The sequence below is a fragment of the Apis cerana genome, linkage group LG11 (assembly GCF_029169275.1).
Source record: "Apis cerana isolate GH-2021 linkage group LG11, AcerK_1.0, whole genome shotgun sequence".
In the NCBI taxonomy this organism is placed as follows: Eukaryota; Metazoa; Arthropoda; class Insecta; order Hymenoptera; family Apidae; genus Apis; species Apis cerana.
The window spans coordinates 5,255,371-5,275,495 of NC_083862.1; the positions used below are offsets into that span (position 1 = coordinate 5,255,371).

The 20,125-nt window shown below is 18.7% G+C and overlaps 1 protein-coding gene across 1 annotated transcript in view; it reads right to left on the bottom strand.

Moving 5' to 3' along the window:
- Positions 1–11,327, bottom strand: part of LOC108001549 (protein rhomboid) — a 273,352-nt gene extending 262,025 nt beyond the window's left edge. Inside the window, exon 1 of the mRNA XM_062081488.1 lies at positions 11,208–11,327. Within this exon, the coding sequence (XP_061937472.1) occupies positions 11,208–11,320 (113 nt within the window). The 5' untranslated portion in view covers positions 11,321–11,327. The remainder of the gene's footprint in view (positions 1–11,207) is intronic.
- Positions 11,328–20,125: the final 8,798 nt, after the last annotated feature.

Below are 20,125 nucleotides of genomic sequence, written 5' to 3' on the forward strand. Positions count from 1 at the left end.
TTATTAAAAAATTTTTTAACATTCAAAGCTTTTAAAAAAATATATAAAAATATTATATTAATTTTTGATATTGAATATTATCTAATATTTTTCATTAGTAAATATTACATTTTTCTAAATACGATAGTTTCTTTCTCAAAATTTTCTTTCGTATTATCGTTTTGAATATTTTTATGATGATTTTTAAATTTTTAAAAAAAAAAATAATAATTGTGTATCTTAAAAAATAATAATAAAAATAATAAAAACTATTATGATGACTAATTTACCGATTCATAAATAAAACTTTAATTTTCTTTAAAAAAAAATTAATAAAATTAATTTATACATATACTTGATAATAAATCATACAAGATTACATTATAAGATATTACAATTTTAATTTCATGCATAGATATAAGACTATTAACTATTCACTAAAACTTTTAAATTTTACTTAATTCATTTAATGTAAAGTAGATTATATCCACTGCTTATATTACCAATTGCGTGCAAATGATAAAGCAAATTTTTACTTCATTATAAAAAAAAGTAATTTCATATAAATAAATCATTTTCATATATATTAGTTATATAATAATAATTAAATTTATCATCTTTATTTATAAATAATATGGAGATGAAATACTAATAATAAAAATTTCAAAAGTATTATTTTAATTGTGAAACATTATGTCGTAATTAGATCAACTTTAATGCTAGATTTACGGAACCCGTTAATTTGATTGGTTTTCGATTTTATGCTTAAAGATTCTGAATATGCAAATATTATTCTTTAAATATTCTTATTACTCTTTATATTATTCTTTATATATTGGTTTTGATATAATGCAGCAAATTCTATTCTATTCTGTTAAATATTTCCATTCCTTTTCTCTGGAATATTTATATTTTATTATTTTTAGATTGTTATCTATTTTTACGAAAATAGAAATTATTACTATTTTATACTTATTTTTACGAAAATCCGTCAATTTCATGGGTTAATTTATATAGATCAATTATTGCGAAATAAAAAAAATGAAATAATAATAGAGAAGAAAAAACAATACCAAGCAAATGACGACTATTTAGCAATAAATACATAATCAAACAAGTTGTTGTAATTGTGATACGATAAAAAATAATCTGTTCAACAGCGAATTTTGCAGAGAAAAGAAGTGATTTTTGTAAATGAATCTGTCTTATAACAAATAGATTTATATAAGAGATAATTTCAACATTGCGTTTTATAAAAAAAAAAAAAAATAAATACTATTTGTAAGTTTAGCAAAAATTTATTTTCGTAAGTGAAGATTTGAATTTTTCAAGATATTTTCAATACTTATTAAAAAAACAATATTTTTTTACATTTATATTATTATGGGCAAGTCTTCAAAAGACATGGAATTGATAAAAAAGAATAATAAAAAAGAATAATAAGAAGAATAAAAAGAATAATCAACATAAATGAAGATCAATTTGGATCGGATTCTCATATAAACGAATTATGCTAAAGCGAGGAAGAATTTGACAATATAAACGAAATTGAAGATTCTGACGACAGTGGGAATGAAAATTATCACAATGTATATCGTAAAAAAAAAGGAATGCGTATTATTTCAGATATTGAAAGCAAAAGTGAAACAAAAGATGCTGATAATGAAAAAAATACTGTGAAAGCAGGATCCCGTAGATGGCCTCTTCATGTGTTTTATAATTGTTTTTAGATTTGGCAGTCATCAATATCTGGATTATTATATAAAAAGATCAATTGTAATAAATTGGAATAAACAAAACTCGAAAGAATTTTCTCTTTCAATTAGCTGAAGAATTGAGCAATGATCATCACGACGAACAAAATATTAACTTCAATTCAATGTCTGGAGTCTAACTACATTTTCATTAAATCTAACAAATATATATATGGAAAATATATATACAAGATAGAGTTTATATATAAAAAATGTATTGAAGACAACAGTAAATAAAAATCTATAAAAATCTATAAAAAAAATAATAGATTTTAAATAAATAATTTACAAAAAATTGCATTTTAATGTACCCGTCAAAAAGACGGATTTCAGTAAAAAAAAGATATATAGTTAATATCCATAAATCTAATATTAAAAAAAAAATACGAAAAAAAAAATCCCTTATTTTGGATCAAAATGTAATTTTTTACAGTAGAAAAATTCCTCTCATTGTTGCAGTGTTCTCACATACAAAACAACTATGCACAAAAATGAAATCAATCACATTAATTACAGTAAACTTAACGAAAATTTAATGACCTAAAAGAAGGATGAATCTTTGTTTTGTGGTTTTATAACATGGATTTATGCTTTGTATAAGCAGCAGTCTGGTCATAGAGAAAGGCACTATATTGAAAATCAATCGTTCTAATTAGGATAAGGATAAAAAGAAAGCGCTTCTTCGCACATCCTGGTTAACAGTAAAAAAGAGAAAGAGAAAGAAGGAGGAAAAAGAAAAAAACAAACACGCAAGAATCTGTAAAATAAAAAGAAATCTACGTTTATAGCATAGTATTTTGAAAAAAATTTTCCATTCTCTACATGTTGTACCACGATTATGAACGTCCCTCATGTACATGCACATGCGCGGATATAGACAAGAATTGTGTAAGTTGGCGGCTTTCGTGCAACTTTCCAATTACAGAGTTCGTTCTTTCCAGAGAAACTGGTGCTTTTATGACTGCAGGAATAATTGTTATAAATGGAAGACAATTCTTGAAAAAGAAATGATTGTGAAATTTTAAATTGAATGGTTCATTTTTATAAAAATGATAAGTAATTTTTCTATAAATTAATATCCTAGTTTGTGAAATAAAATTTCTTCGTGATAATTAATTTGATATATGTAATAATTAGTCAATTCATTATCTCATTCATTAAATTTTTTTAAACACTTAAACTTGAATTATTGTTTGAAACGAAATATGTAGCTAGCATATTATTCCTAGTAATTTCTTATGGATTCATAATCAGTCTAGTTTACGAACAAACTTTTTTAAGAATATATATATTATAATATATTATATTATATTATATTATATTATAATATATGGAATATAATATAATTTTATTTATATTTTAAATATATTTAAAATATATATATATGTGATATTAACTATATTTATAATCGATCTTAACATTTAATAATAGTTAATTAAACTAATTAACAATTAAAAAAAGTTTTGAATTTAAATAAAAACTTTTTTTAAAATTAATATTACTGTATATGTTTTATTAACATAATATATTATATTAATTATATTCCAGAAGAAATATTTTGAATTTTTTGTTTCTTTATTTATGTAAATTGAATAATTTTATATTTGAAATACTTTAGATATAAATAAATAAATATAAATAATATATTTATAATTTAATATTAATAATTTATATTATGAATTTTTAAATATTCTAAATTTTATATTATATTAAGTATATTGAAATCAGTATATAAAATTTATATATATTTAAATATAAAATTATATTTGAAAACAAATATATAGTTAATTATATTGAAATATTGATCGCATTATATTTAAATACTTTAAATACTTGCAATGCATTATATCAGATTCAATGATGCATTACTTTCAACAATGATAAATTTTTACTGTTTATGCTACAAACATTGCTACAAAGTAATAAAAAAAGTGGAGGTTTCTGCTATCTTATAATTTCAATTATTGATGCGAAAAGAAAAATTATTTTAAATGTTTTTAATAATCTTCATTGTTTTATTTTTTTCATTTGTTTATTTTTAGACAACTTTATATTAGATATTATAAAAGCGATTGAAATATTTTAATTTTAAGAATAAATAAATAATAAGAGAAATTATGAAATTTTAGAAATCTTTTATTAAAAGTAATCTTTATAAATAAAAGTTCTTTAAATAGAGATAAATATATAATAGATATAATATATATATATAATAGATAAATATATAATATATAATATATATATTATAATAGAGATAAAAAATGATTAAAATTATTATTCCATTTTATATATAAAATGTAAGTATATGGCATTGTAAATATAAAATATTAAATGAATTAAAATTTTTTATCATTAATAATATATAAATTTCAAAGAATCTTTAAAGTGATTATTTGTGATTTTTTTATCTAATTATCTGTAATTTTTACGAAATAGATTTCAGAGCAAAATTCTTGAAAGTTGTTGTTCAGAAATTATTTTTTAATATTGAGAGAGATTATTTATTAATAATTTTCAATTTCAACAACAAAATCTCTTAACAAAAAATAAAATATAAATAATTCTCGATAGTAATTTTCGAAAACTTTATTCTTAATGTACATATGTTTATAATTTTTTTAGTAAATGTAATAAGCTCAAAACTAAAAAAATATTTTTTTATGTAATGAAAGTACAGTGATAAAAGTATAATACAGTGATAAATAGTTTATTTAAATGAAACATAATTGAATATTTATTTAAAAAAGATATAAAAAGAATTAAATATTATTATTTCGACAGTCTTTCAAAGATGTAAGTGTTTAAATCATAAATAACAAAAATTTTGATTTTAAAAATGATTAAGATGATCACATTAAATAATCTATTTTATATTTTTATTTTTGATTAAAACTTTTTTTAGCGATTAATATTTGGATAATAGCACCCGGTTAACCATTTTGACTTAGCAATTCAAAATTGTTGAAATCTTGATATTATTTCTTTATATTGTATTATTTAAAACTTATTGAAATACAAAAACACTTATTTAGAATCAACCTTAATTGAACTATATAAATGTGCCAAGGATTAATTCTTACTATTTTTTACTCTTATATTTACACTTTTTAATATCGATATTCATAAAGAAAAATTCATAAAAACGTTTCTTAAAGATTAATTAAAAATTAATCGAAAAGCATTCCAAAATCTCATCAATTCTCATGTATCTCTGGATTATTACACGACAAATCAATGATTATCATCATATTCCATCTGGCCTCATAACACATCACAGCGTTCGTTCGTTTTCTTCTAACAGAAGGAATCATCAGCACTAAAACATTCTTCTTCTAGTCTTTTTCATGTCAAAGCAAGAGAGCAGTGCGCTAACGTGTCTCAGGGGTGTCATACACTACTTTTACACTTTTATTCGCTTCGCCACGAAAATTTACATGGTCTAACTTCTGTTGCTGGTGGTTGAATGGCGATGAAAAGAGGGTGCTGAGGTGTTAGGCCGTGTTGAACATCAACGAGAACGTCGTCGAGGAAGAAGGGGAGAGAACACAGAGACTTAAGGGCTCTACTCGCATCGAATTCCAAGCGTGCTCGCGCTACCTGCCTGGAATATAGTCTCGTCATATTTCCGTCCGGCCACCCTTCGTTTCTCTGCTCTTTCATCTCCTCTCTTCTGTCTGCCTGATGCTTGAGCGATATTTTATTTGCAAAGAGCCTGGCTGCAGGTTGCCATTGCTTCTTATCTTACATGCGCAGGAATGTCTCCTCCTTGCTAGTCTGGAGATTTCATGCTATCGAACGATGACAGCACGAGAAAGAGGAATAAAGAGGAGGGAAAAGATTAGCGATTGAGCGAAATACATTTTATTCCATTTTTACTTTCGATTCGTGTCATTTGTCTGTTTCTTCGACGGTTTTATCTCTCGTCTGTATTCTTGACCGTTTTTCCCGTCGTTTCATTTTTTTCATTTTCGAGACGTGCCTCTTTGATCATTTATTTTAACGAGGTAAAATAGAACTTTAAACAGTTTTAATAGAATATGCAATTTCTGTTTTAGAACATATTGTATCTTCATATTGTAGAAGAAAGAGCTAAAGAAAGAGAGAATAGTAAAGTTTCGTAAATTTTTCAATTTGATAAGTGCTAGCTTAATCGATTGAAATTTTTTATAAAGTTTTTGGCTGAAGTTCGTTCAAAAAATTTATATTGCAATTTTTACTATATTAATCTTATTTAAAATTTCACTATAAATAAACTTTTATTCACTATAAACTTTTATTAAAAATTTTTACTATATTAATTTTTATAATCTTCATTTTTTAATCTTTTTTCCAAAGATACCCATCTAATTTTTTCTTTTTATGTCATTTTCTTATATTTTTTTACCTTTTAACCTCTATGTGTATTTTCATTTTCATTTTTTTCTTTTCACTAGCAATTTTTCTTTTATTTCATTTCATTATGATTTTTCATTTATCTTTACTTTTTTTTTATCATGTATAGTTTTGTTATATTTACTTTCTTTTTTTCTGTTACTTTTTTCTTTTTCATATTCTTTTGGTCTTGTTTACTCAGTCGCTTTACTCATTTACTTATTCTCCAACTCATTCATTCGCTTGTTCTCACTACGCTTTCATTTTTCTTTGTTCCTCTCTCCCGATCTCTCGTGCCGACGATACGATGAATTATTTATGAATGACATCTAGAAACAAGTCGAATCGATCACGTTCGAGAGACTTGGCGCCTTCTTGATGTTTGATACATATCCATACCTATTAATTTCATCGAATTGCTTACGAAAAGAAAAGTGATTAATTTCCTTGTGACATTCCTAAGAATATTGTCGATTGAAATGTTTTTGATTATGACCGATTGATTTTTATGTAACGTTCCTCAGTATATATTTATTTACGTTTTAAAAATATTAATTTATTGAAATTTTTTATTAATTTATTTAAAAGAAATATTTTTTTAATATGGTTTTATAAATATAATTATGACGTTAATAAATATTATTAAAAAGTACTAATTACATTTCTATTATTATATTGATAATATTATAAATTTATTTGTTTCATAATATTTAAATATTATTTGAATATTATTCTTTTTTTATAGAAAAAAAATTATCTAAAAAGAAACTTTTTTTTTTATTATGCTAACAAAAAATGAAAGGCAAAAATAACATTTATCTTATATAGAATTTGACTATAAGAACTGAAAAAATAAGATTTTTTAACGCTAAAAAAATATTTAACTAAACAAAAATACAATTTTTCAAAGGTTAGTATTTAAATTTCATTCTTTTCAAAAAGATAAAGTAAAATATTTACTGCAAAATCTTAATTTTTTTATATAAATTAATATAATTTTATATAAATTAAATTAAAAATTTTATTTTAAAGTATTATATAATAAATAATAATAACATAAATGCAGTATATTTGGGAATGAAGTATATTATTGAAATAATTATAATTATTTAGTTCATAATAGATAATAGAAGATATAATAGATATAATAGACATATAATAGACATATAATAGAAGCAAATGATTTCTTAATTAATCATATTTATAAATAAATTATAATTTTTATCAGTTTTAATCTGCAGAGAAATTAAAATGTCAATTTGCAAAAGCTTTCAACAAATATTCAATCGATGCAATTATATCATTAAAATATGTTAAAATTTTATAGTATAAAAATTATTTAATCTATTTGTATATTATAATTTGTACATTATAATTTTGTATGTTGCAATTTTTTCTAATGGTTTCGATATTATTGCTAATAGTATTAATATTGTTAATATCAGAAGATGAATATAATTTTGAATATTTTAAAATCTACTGTAATTTGCCTCTTCTGCAATGTAAATTACGGTGACCACAAAAAAGAGAAGTAAATATATGGTATTTTATATGTATAAAATATGAGTATAGTGTGAATGTACAGTATGTAAATTATAATTCCGAAAGTTATATCTATGACTAATGTAAGTAAATTTTAAAATTAAAATTTATATAAAAATCTATACTGTGATTTTTTTATGATAAAATTATAAAAAAAATTTTATTATTTATTTGTTTTTTTAATTTTGTAATAAGAAATTTTATAATATGAAAGATATTTATTGTTTTTTGCTATTGAGAGTTTGAAACATAAAATTTATTATTTTTTCATATTATATAATTTTATTTATTTCTATTTTTTGTTAAAATTTTTTATTTTTCTTGAATAAAATGGTACTTTAAATATGCTGCACTTTCTCTATAAAAACTAAAAATATAATAGATAATATTAAAGTTAAAATGTTTAAAGATAGACAAACAAATTTTGTATGAACAATATGTAATATATCATATTTCATATAATCATAAATATATAAATTATATATTTTATATTATAATTATATATTTACAATTTACAATTTTTATTAGTCAACAATATAACATAATACTATTGAATATTTATTAAAGAAAACATAAATATATATTAAAAAAAATATTTTAATTTTTTTTATACAAAAAATGTTAAATTGTTCTATTTTGCTTTATATGTAAACATGATTTTAGAAAATGTTTAATATTTACACTTTTTCAAATAAAGAATTTAAAATAAAAAGTTAATGAAAAAAGAAATTGTCAAAATATAGCGTAAAATATATAAAACGGAATGTTTTAATTATCATTTCTTCAAATATTCAAGCTAAAAAATAATTATTATGCCATTCTTATATCGAAATTTTTACACATAAAATTTTTTATGCTTTAATACACAAAAAAATATCTTCGCGGAATCAATCATAAAATGTTTTGACGATTATCTAGATTCATATTGACTCATCTAAATTCATATGATTCATATTTTTCAAATTCATATTTTTAATCGCACATTTTGTTAAAGAAAATCGCTAATGTGTCATTTTATTCATCCGTTCTATTTTAATCAAATTCCGCTTAATTATAATTTTGTTTTTTATTATTTTCTAATATAATTTTTTTAATATATTTTTTAATAAAATAAAATAATTTTAATCATAAAATTAATTTTCTATTATTTGGTTTAATTTTTTATATTTTTTATTTTTTTAAATAATTTAGATTAATTTAAAATTTGCAGAGAATATTATTTAAAAAATTTTCCATTTTTTAAATTTTAAATTTAAAATTTTAATTTTTATCTTTAGAATTTATATATTTAAAATTTAATTATTTATTATTATTAAATATAAAATTTCTATAATAAAAAAATGGAAAAATTTAATAATTTCTAAAAAAATATTAAAATATAATATTGACAAATGAATAGATAAGATGAAAAATACATATTTATATATATAATAAACATTTAATTAATAATATATATAATAATATATATAATATATATAATATATTAAATAAATAATTAATAATAATTAATATACAAATAAACTTTCGGAACATTTAAGAATATTAAATCGAATTATTTAAAAAATTGATATAAATAAAATTTCAATTCAAAGAAATAAATAATGTTTGAATATGTTCAATAATAATGGTTTTATTTTTTACATTTCAATTTTGAATTAAAAATCCAAAAAAAATCTAACAAAACAATTTTTTATTATCTAAAAACTTATTTTTATCTTATATAGATTCTATATTTCGATATTATTATTTTTATAATTTAAAACTTAATTGTCGAGAAAAAATTATTTTTATATCATAAAAAAAAATAAATCTCTAAAATATATTTAGTAAATAAGTTATAATTTGTATTTAGTCACCAATTATTTTACTTTAAAAACTTCTAATTCATATCTAATTTTAATATAAATAATAATAAAAATTATAAGTAATATAAAATGATATAAACTATAATATAATAATATAACTTTAATATAATAATATAAATAATATAAAATAATATAAAATAATATAAAGTATAAAAAATTAAATAATATATGTATAATTATATATATAAAGTTTTTAACAAATTTAAAATTTGATAAAATAAAATAATCAAAAATTTTATTAAAAATTCCAAATTATAATAGCTTCAAATAGTATTAGTATTTCTTTTAAAATACTTTTTTAAACTAAATATATGTTTCTAATCTAATCTTGAGTTATTTTAAAAAGATAAAAAGATTATTAGATTATATAAAAAAAATTTTGAAAAAAATTGCAATTTATTTCAATGGTAAAGAAAATAATTAATATCACTTTCTTTATTTGATTCTATAATGAAAACTATGTTTAAAAAATATATTTTGTAAATTTGTGTTTGTGTTTTAATTTTAATGAAATTTTCAATTAGATGTAACTCATAAATTTTCAAAATTTATTTTTTACATCTTTGTTAAAGATTCAAATAAAAAAATGTGATTATAAAATGTGATTGCAATTTTTTTGGTATATCACTTAGTAAATTAGTTTTAATTTATAAAATAACTTAAAATATTAAGTTTAATTTTAAAAAAATTATCACATTTTAAAAGTATATCAATATTTTTTTGCTGTACATATATCCTGAAATATACAATTCACTCTTTAATTCGCACACGTGTCTTGTCAAGATTAAATCTGAGAAAGAATGTTAAACGGAAGAATTGCATTTACGAATAATCGTGAAGAAATTTTTAATGTTCTAATTGATTATAAATCACATTTATAAGCAATAATATATTCGTTCAATACATTAATATTTGTTCATTAACACGAAAAAAAGATGCTCAAACTTTACAGGAGAATAACAAAAATGATAAAGAAAAAATAGTGTTCTTTTATCGAGAAGTAAAAAGTAAATTTTGATTATTGATATTTTGCAGGTTATGCGATGTACATTGTTATTTCGTATATTGATAATGATATGGAGCATAAAACACATAGAACTGAAATACAGTAAGAAGATTCTTGTTTCAACAAAATAATAAAATGGAACGTTTTCTTTTCTTTTCTTTTCTTTTTCTCTTCCCATTTTTTCTTATAATTGTGGAATTCCAAAATTCTGTTTGAGTTATGCTTGAGATATTTCAAATTCATTATAATTCGTATGGAAGTAGCTCTTTGATTACTTTATTCGTTATATATTTTGAACACCAGTTACTATAATATATTTAGTAGATAAATAACAGTCACATACTGATTAATATAATATATTTATGGATACATATACGAAATTCATTTTTTATATATCTCGAAAACGGTAAGAAACTGCTGATTAAATTATAAGAAAAAATTACTCAAAATGACAATATATGTTTTTGATATATATCAAGATCAAATATCATCGGCAAGATGTTCAATTAAAATTAATAATTTTTAAATTTATCTTTATGTCATATTTTGTATTTATAATAATTTCGAGAATAATCTATTCCAATATCTTTAATGAAATATCTTTTATAATATTTTAATTTTTGATAATTTTGCTTTGTTGAGTGCTATTAAAAATAATATTTTAAATAATAATATTTAAAATAATCATACCTGCGAAAAAGAGGAGGTTCATGTACGAGCAGATGAAAATCGTTTTCCGAGCAGACCTCACGGTCACGATGGTGAACCGCGCATTTGAAACTTCTTGTTCGTTTACCACTCATCTATAACAGAGTAATTATTTTTTTTATAAAATTGAAATTTTACTTTTTTAAAATAAACATTTACTATTTTTTAATTTATTATTATGTTATGTTAATATTATTATTATTAATTTAATTATTATTTAATCTATAAATTATTTTATTTATAAATATTTTTAAGTATCCATTTTTATTTTAATCTAAAATGTGAAATTTTTTTATGAAATATTTTATAAATAAGTTGCAATTATTATATTATTATTATTATAACAATAATATTATTATTAATATTATAATAAATATATGCAAATAATGCAATATTTAAATAGTTTTTTTCTATAAAAAGTATTTATATGTTTTATAAATATATATATTTATAAATAGTTTTATAAATAATATGATATACTAATATATAACTAATATATGTGCGTGTGTGTGTGTGTGTGTGTGCGCGCGCGCATGTGCGTGTGTGTGTTATATTAGATATTATTTAAAATATTGTATTAAATATTATTTAAAATATTATTATTATTATATGATACATTATAATATATTTATATAAGATTAAATTTTATTTTACTAATATAGATTAATTTTATATTTTTATATTGATGAATTATTTAAGGTTAAAATCACAATTAAATACTAAAAATTATTAATAGTTTTTTAGTATATTATTAAATAAGTTATTAATACATTTATAAAAAATTAATGTATGTTATCAACTATTTTCACAATTGAATAAAAATATTGAATAAATATTAATAACTTTATTTTTATACATATAATTGACAAACATTACAAGAACATTATAGAATACAATAAATAATATTATAATATACTTTAATCTTGTACTTTAATAATTGTATAAATTGATGTATGTGCAAATATAAATATACTTGTGTTGGTTAACAATGTCTTAATGTTCAATAACTTCATAATATTACATATAACCTACTTACTCTAATCCTGTCATAAATTCTGTTACGAAGCATAGACGCTCTGTGACAAAACGAAAATGTATCGATATTTCGAAAGGCAATTGTTTTAAAACACTTATACCATTGCACAAATAATAAAATTCAATAATTTTTTTTTTCATTTTTTCATCACAAAATAAAATATGAAAAAAGATTTAAACAAAAATAATAACATTTTAAAATATTTCTCAAATAATTCGGAGTTTATTTTATATTAAACATATCTTGGAATTAAACATTTTTATTTTATGTACATATTTTTTATATTGTTTAGACTAATTATTAATTATTTAATTTTTTCATTTATTTTTATTTCAAATAAAAAATATTATTTTTTATTATCTAAAATAATAAGAATTAGAAAAGTAAGAATAAAAAATATATTTTCATAAAAGAAAATTTTAAGAGAAATAAAATACATTTTTCATATTGCTCAAAATATATTAAAATTTTCTTTAGGACAGATTTATATTCTGGAAATGATATACAATATTATAATAATAAATAAAAAAATATTATGTTATATTACAACATTATAATAATATAATAGAAAAAAAGTAAACTGAATTTAATTTTAAAAAGAGAATATATAATATATTATTTTTAATAGATTTTTCGAATATTAGAAAAAGAATCTTACAATCCATTTAAAGTTATTAAAATATATTCTATTAATATTGAATGTTATTTTATTAATGTTTATTAATTCCAAAATGATAGGATTTTGTATTACTTGATTTTGTATTAGAATAGTATTACTTATATAATTGCAAAAATAATAGTTGAAATGAAAAAGTTTCTTTTTAACACTTTATTATATATATAATATGAAAATAGATATTTGAAATGTAATAATGAATCTTTTCAAAAACATAGTCTTCTTAATATTCTATCCAATGAATCAATGAGAAAAATATGCATATTATTGTAATATTAAAAAAAATTTGAATTATAAAAATAATATATATTAAAAATATTTTTTGAATATTACAAGTATTAAAAATAGGTTTATTTAATTTATTTTGATTTTATTTATAATATTGAAATAATAAAAATATGTAATCCCATTTCCGATCCGATAATCCGATAATCTTGGAATTTAAAAAAAAATAAGAAAAAGAAAAAAAATTTACTTCCTGTCATAATATTCGCCTCTTAATCAAGTAATGTTTCTTTCGACATTTCTTCTTTGACATTTTTTCCTATTAAAATAAATGAGACAATTAGGATATTTAAATTATAATATTTTATATAAAAATTAATTTTTCAAAGATGAATTTTTAAATGTCTGTCATTTTCCGCGAAAAATATTTCTTTCTATTTTGCGAAATAAATTGCTTTGATAGAAAATTAATGGTATAAAAGATGATTGCAGCTCTTGATACGATTCAACAAAGGAAACTTGACTCTATGGCTGTCAAGTTGCGGTGTCTGATATTTGGATCAGGATCCGTTAACGCGGTTAGGCAAATGCAAGCAGGGAACGCTAGCAAGCTCCTTGAACTAAGTCGTATATACAGCAGCTTTGTATCAAGAGGCACAGACAAATATCCACAAACACACGTACCATCTTACGCGTGCAGTTTGTACCAATGTAGAAGGAAGAAAGTGTGTGTACACTATGTGTATAGTAGCGTAAGAGCCTTCTACATTGCTACTCATCGACCGTAGAATCGCTTACAATCGTATTTACAGATGCACATCAGTCATTGTAGATATGATCAATGATTTTGTCAATAGCAAAAATAAATTAAATAATATAATTTATAAAATGAAAAAATAGATAAAAGAAGTAAAATTTTATTGATTTTCTTTTTTTTTATTAAAACAATTTAAATTTCAAATGAAGCAATTTATTGCAATATGAATTACAAATTACAGTGAATTGTGAAATGTTATTTCCATTAGTTATTAAATAACAATTTTTCAAATGTGAATCATTATATTTTTAGTATATAATATTTAGTATATTATAATAATATATTATATAATATATTAAATATATAATGTAATATTTAGTATATTAAATTTTAGATTAATTAAAATTATCACGAAAAAGAAATTTAAAAATCGTAATAATATAATTATAATAAAAATAAAATTGTAATAAATAGTTTACAAAATTAGAATTATAATGATGTTAATTAATCTATTGTCAATCTATTGTTAATTAATCTATATTAATTAATCATATTTCATTAAATGATTTCTTATATTTTTTGCAATAAAAATTCAATATATGACAAGAACGAAATTAATTGACCAAATGAATGATAATTTTAATTTACATGATATGAATATATAAGTAAAAATTATAAGAAAAAATTACGAAAAAAATTCTTTAAATTCAAATTTATATTAAATTCAAATAAAAAAAATTAAAAAATAAGTATAATAATTTTTTATTATTACTTTAAGAATTTACATATTTATTTATATATTTAAATTTTTATACATAATATAATTATTTTCTATATGATCAGTTAAGATTGAGAAATATATTTATAGATATCTTATGTTATATTAAACTATTATTTTATCCACAATTTATTAAATTCTTAGTTCTGAATAAAAATATTAATTAATTTAATTTTATGTTAATAATAGAAGTTATAGATGCTGTTTAAATAATAAAATTAATTTATCTTAAAAAATATTAAGAGATACATGTTTAAAAGAAATTTAAAAAGTTCATAATCAATCAAAAAAAGAGTGAGATAGCTTAAAATATTAATAAGAATAGAATAATATAAATAAGAATTTTTTAAATATTGATAAATATTGATAAGTATTAATTTTTAATATGGAGAAATAATTTCGAAATGATTATTAGCAAAAAACTTTATTCATAGAATACGTAGATTTATTGATTAGCTAGTTATTTATTGGATAATGTTTGTTATTAATAATTTCTTATTAATAATTATTAAGTTGAAATGAAAAGATTTCACTATGAAAAAAGTTGTTTGAAATCAATTCCTTAAATTATCAGTTAAGCCTCTGACTGTAATAACTTGTATATACTATATTATCTATGTAATAACTTGTATATATTACATTATGTAATAAAAATGAAATTTTTATTAAAAAAATATCATTTAATCAAATTATCATTTCTAAATTATGAAATATTAATGAAACGAAAATAGTGTAAAAAAACCAGTATTACAGTAAATATTATAAATAGTATTAAAAATAAAAGAAAATTTTCATTAAATATACTTTCATTAGATGCATAATATCCAATAATTATTAAAAAATCAAAGTGTAAAGTATTAATTTTTTTAAAACGAAAAATTCAATTAATTAATAATATTAATATAAAAAAAGTTATTTATTTCTAATTAAATTATTATTATTTATTATAAATAATAATAAATAATAAAAAAAGTAACTAAATTAAAATCTTGTACATATTATATTTGATCACAATTTCATAAATTTTTTGAAAAGTATAGTAGAAAAACATAGTTTTAAAAAATACAGAAAAAAATTATTTTACTTTTCAGATTCGTTCAAAGTTAATGAAATTTGAAATATATATTTATAATTATTCGAAATAAATATTGATATACAAATAATTTAATAAATAAATAATTTAATAAATTTAAAGTTAATATCAAAGAAATAAAAGCTAATATATTTTGAAAGAGTCTTAAAAATAAAAAAAAATGAATTATGAGATCGTATAATTTTTCTAAAATTATCCAATTTTATCCAATTATCCATTATTTTATTTTATTGGCAAGGATTTATATTATATATTATATATATATATATATATATATATATATTATATATAATAATTATATTATATATATATATATTATATATATATATATTATATATATTAATTATATTATATATATATATATATATTATATATATTAATTATATTATATATATATATATATATATATATATATATATATATATATATATATATATTTATATTATAGTATAAAACAAGTTTCATGCATAGTTCATACAAATTTCATAATGTTAAAGAACAAATTTCAAATTACAAATACAAATTCTTTTCAAATTCCAAATATGAGAAATAAATTTGTATTTGTTTTAACTTTTCGAAAAATAATTTTTGAAATGCCTATTTTTTTTTATTATTTTTAGTTTTTAATGATATTTATAAAACAGAAATTACGAGAAGTCACAGTGAATTTTGCATAAAATTGTTAAATCATAATGAAGACAGATTCATAAAAATTTCTTGTCAATATTTATCTATTTGTAAATTATAACAATTAATGTGTAATAAATTAATATGTAACTGCTTTTTATATATACTATATATAATATATATAGTATATTTGTGGAAAGTATATTAAATATATTAAATATATTAAATATATTATTATTAATTATTTAAACCAATTAATTAATTAGAATTATAATTTTTATATTTTATTATAATTATAAATTAAAAAATGCAATATTAAAAAAAAATATAATAATTTGAATTAATTAGTTAATTTTTAAGAGACTTATTTTATAATTATTATTAATTACTTAATTAATTAATTAAAACGTATAATTTTTATATTTAATTATATATTTAATTAGAATATAATCAATTAAATAATTAAAATATTAAAAAAAATTATAATAATTAATTAATTTAAAAAATTTTAATCAATTAATAAGTTTTATTCATCATTTTATTAATTATTATGTTTATTCTAATTATATATAGTTTTATTAATTTTTAATTATTTTATAATCTTCTATGTAGATTTACAAATAGTTATTAGAATCGAAATCTATAATACAAAAAATCTATCTAGAATTCTTTCATAATAAATAATTCATAAATAACTATGCTATGATTTTTTCCGTTTTGACCGTTTCGAATAATTGATGTGTCAATGAGCGGTAATAAGTCGAAAAAACATATTTTGGCTATGAAGAATCAATTTTCAGAAGCAATAATATTTCTTGTATATTTGATTGATTGTTAAAAAGAAATTATGAAAGAGAAAATATATTATATAATGATATAATAGATATATAACGAAAAAGATATACATTGATCAACTTCATAGAAAGTCTAGCCAAACGAAGAATTAAATTTACTGCTGTCATAAAATCAATGTTTCTGTTATTTTTTATTTTATTCTTATATATTTATTTTATTCTATTTTGTATATAATATATTAACAACAACAACGACAATGACAACAACGACGACGACAACGACAACGACAACGAGAACGGCAACAACAATAACAACAATATATATGATAAATATATTATATATAATATATATAATAAATAATATATTTTATCAATTGTTTTTTTATTTCAATCTTTAAAATTTTTTAAGTTTTTTTATTGAGAATATCTGTATTATATTTAAAAAATCGATTTTTTAATAAAAAAAATTATTATATTCTTGTTTTTATAAAAAGTTATATTACTTTATACTATCTAATGAATTAAATTTTTTCGTATATCCAAATAATGAAAAGTTCAATAAATATCTTAAAAATATCTGACAATAAGAATGTCTTATAATGGTAAATATTAGAAGAATCTTTCAAATATATTTTATTAAAAAATTTTACTAAAAAAAATTTTACTAAAGGAAAATAATTTCATTAAATTTTTCAAATTATATATTAAAATATTAATATTTTTTATATTTCTAATTCAATATTCAAACGCTATTCAAACGATTTATATGAAATATCTTTAAGACATCTAGATAAAATTATAAAATGTTCAAATTGCTATGAAATAATAAATACGTAAAATGTAAATAACATGATATGAATAATATATGAAATAATTATTTATATTTATATACATCAAAATTTATATTATAAATGACTATAAGTTTACATTATAAATGAAATCAAAAAGAACGAAAATCAAAAATAATAGTGCATTGGGGATTTAGTTTTTGAGAAAATAAAATTTGAAAACTTATCAAATACATGAAAATTTAACTAATTCTCGATAAAATATAATTGAATTTAATTAAATTGAAATATATTCAAAAAATATATTATATTATATAAATAATTAATGATTAATTAAATAGATATGCATATTCAATTTCCAAATTCGATTTTTTTAAAACTAACAATTTAAATAAAAAAATTTTTAAATTTTATTTTAATTATTTTTGCATAAAGTTTGTACTGAATATGTAAACGCATTTAATTGGGAAAAAAAGAAATATACTTAATTAATTTTATCTTTTTATTTGAAATGAAGCTTTCAATTCAATTTTGTTATTTTTGATTTTTTTTATTTTGAGGCATATTATCCTCTTAATTTCATAACTTTTACCATGAATTTTTATCCTCGATATATTTATAATCTATATTTTATTTTAATAGGCAAAATAAAAAAGAATTTCTTCTATTAAATTCATAGTAAAGAAATTAATGATTGATAAATGGTGATTCGTTTCACAATAATTTTTAACACATTTACCACATATAACTATACAATTGAAAAATAAATACGAAATGTAATGTCTATTTTTCTTGATGAATAACGATCAGAGAATAAGATGATAAATTGATTTATAAATATATTACAAATATATTATTATATATTGTATACAGTTATAATTCATGAAATTAATTTCAAAATATTTAATGAATCTATTTTAATTTTTAAAATTATGATAAATTTTAGTTTAGTTATTTTTTTCTATCTTTTTATTTTGCACATTGCATATTATTTAAATAATATTTAAATAGATAATTTATTTTTTATAATTACATAATCTTTTTGTATTACAAAAAAATTTTTGTATTTATTATAATAAAAATATATATATATATAATATATTATTATATATTATAAATATATATTAAATTAAATATATATAATAAAATATATATATAAAATACACTTTTTCTAATTCGACTATTAATATATCATATTTAATTAATAAATATTTAATTACATTTTAAAATATATAATACATAAATAAATTTAGAAACATATAAATATTATTAATTTAGTATAATATTATAATATTATAATATATTACACGAATAATTCAATTATTTTGATAGAATTTATAATGATATATATTCTTTTTTTTTGATAATTAAATTTTTATTTTATAATTTTAATAATTAAATTATTTTTTTTATTATTTTGTTTTGTTGATAGCTTTTATAACTTTTTTAATATAATATTATTTTTAGATTCATTTTGAATTATAATTAAAATTTATTACAATTGTTTTAATAGATAATTATTTCATTAATGCATTTTGTATTCTCTTTCTTTTTGTCCTTTCTATCTAAAAAAAAGAAAAAATTAAATATTTTCAATTTAAGCATGTAAATTTTAGAGAACTACTTACTTTGAAATTTTGTAATTTCCGCCAAAATCAAAGACAAAAAAGTAATACATACATATAATCCTAGCTACGCAATTTGGTAGTTAATGAAAAGGCATCGTTGTTTACATTTAAATATCCCTTGATCATGTGTTACATCTATGAAAGTTTTATTAGCAATGAAGCATAGATTCGTTGTCGGTCAGTATCCGGTTAAATAAATAAATCTTCGACATAAATTTACGATCTCGAAGTCGGTTGTGTGTCTCGTTGTCGTGGCCGGGATCGATAGTATCGCTAAAGGAGCCCAAGGGTTCCTCGTTCTATTAATCTGGATCGTTTGTTCGGACTTTATCGTTGTGCCGCAATGTATCCAGGATATTTAGAAGAGAGCAGTCACGTCGCTTGAAAATTAAAGTCGTTTTTTGCCGACGACTTGTAGATTCTGGCATGGAATTTAATCTGTTTGTCGCTTATCGCTAACTTCGCGAGCAATATGTAAGATAAAACCTTGCAATTAAA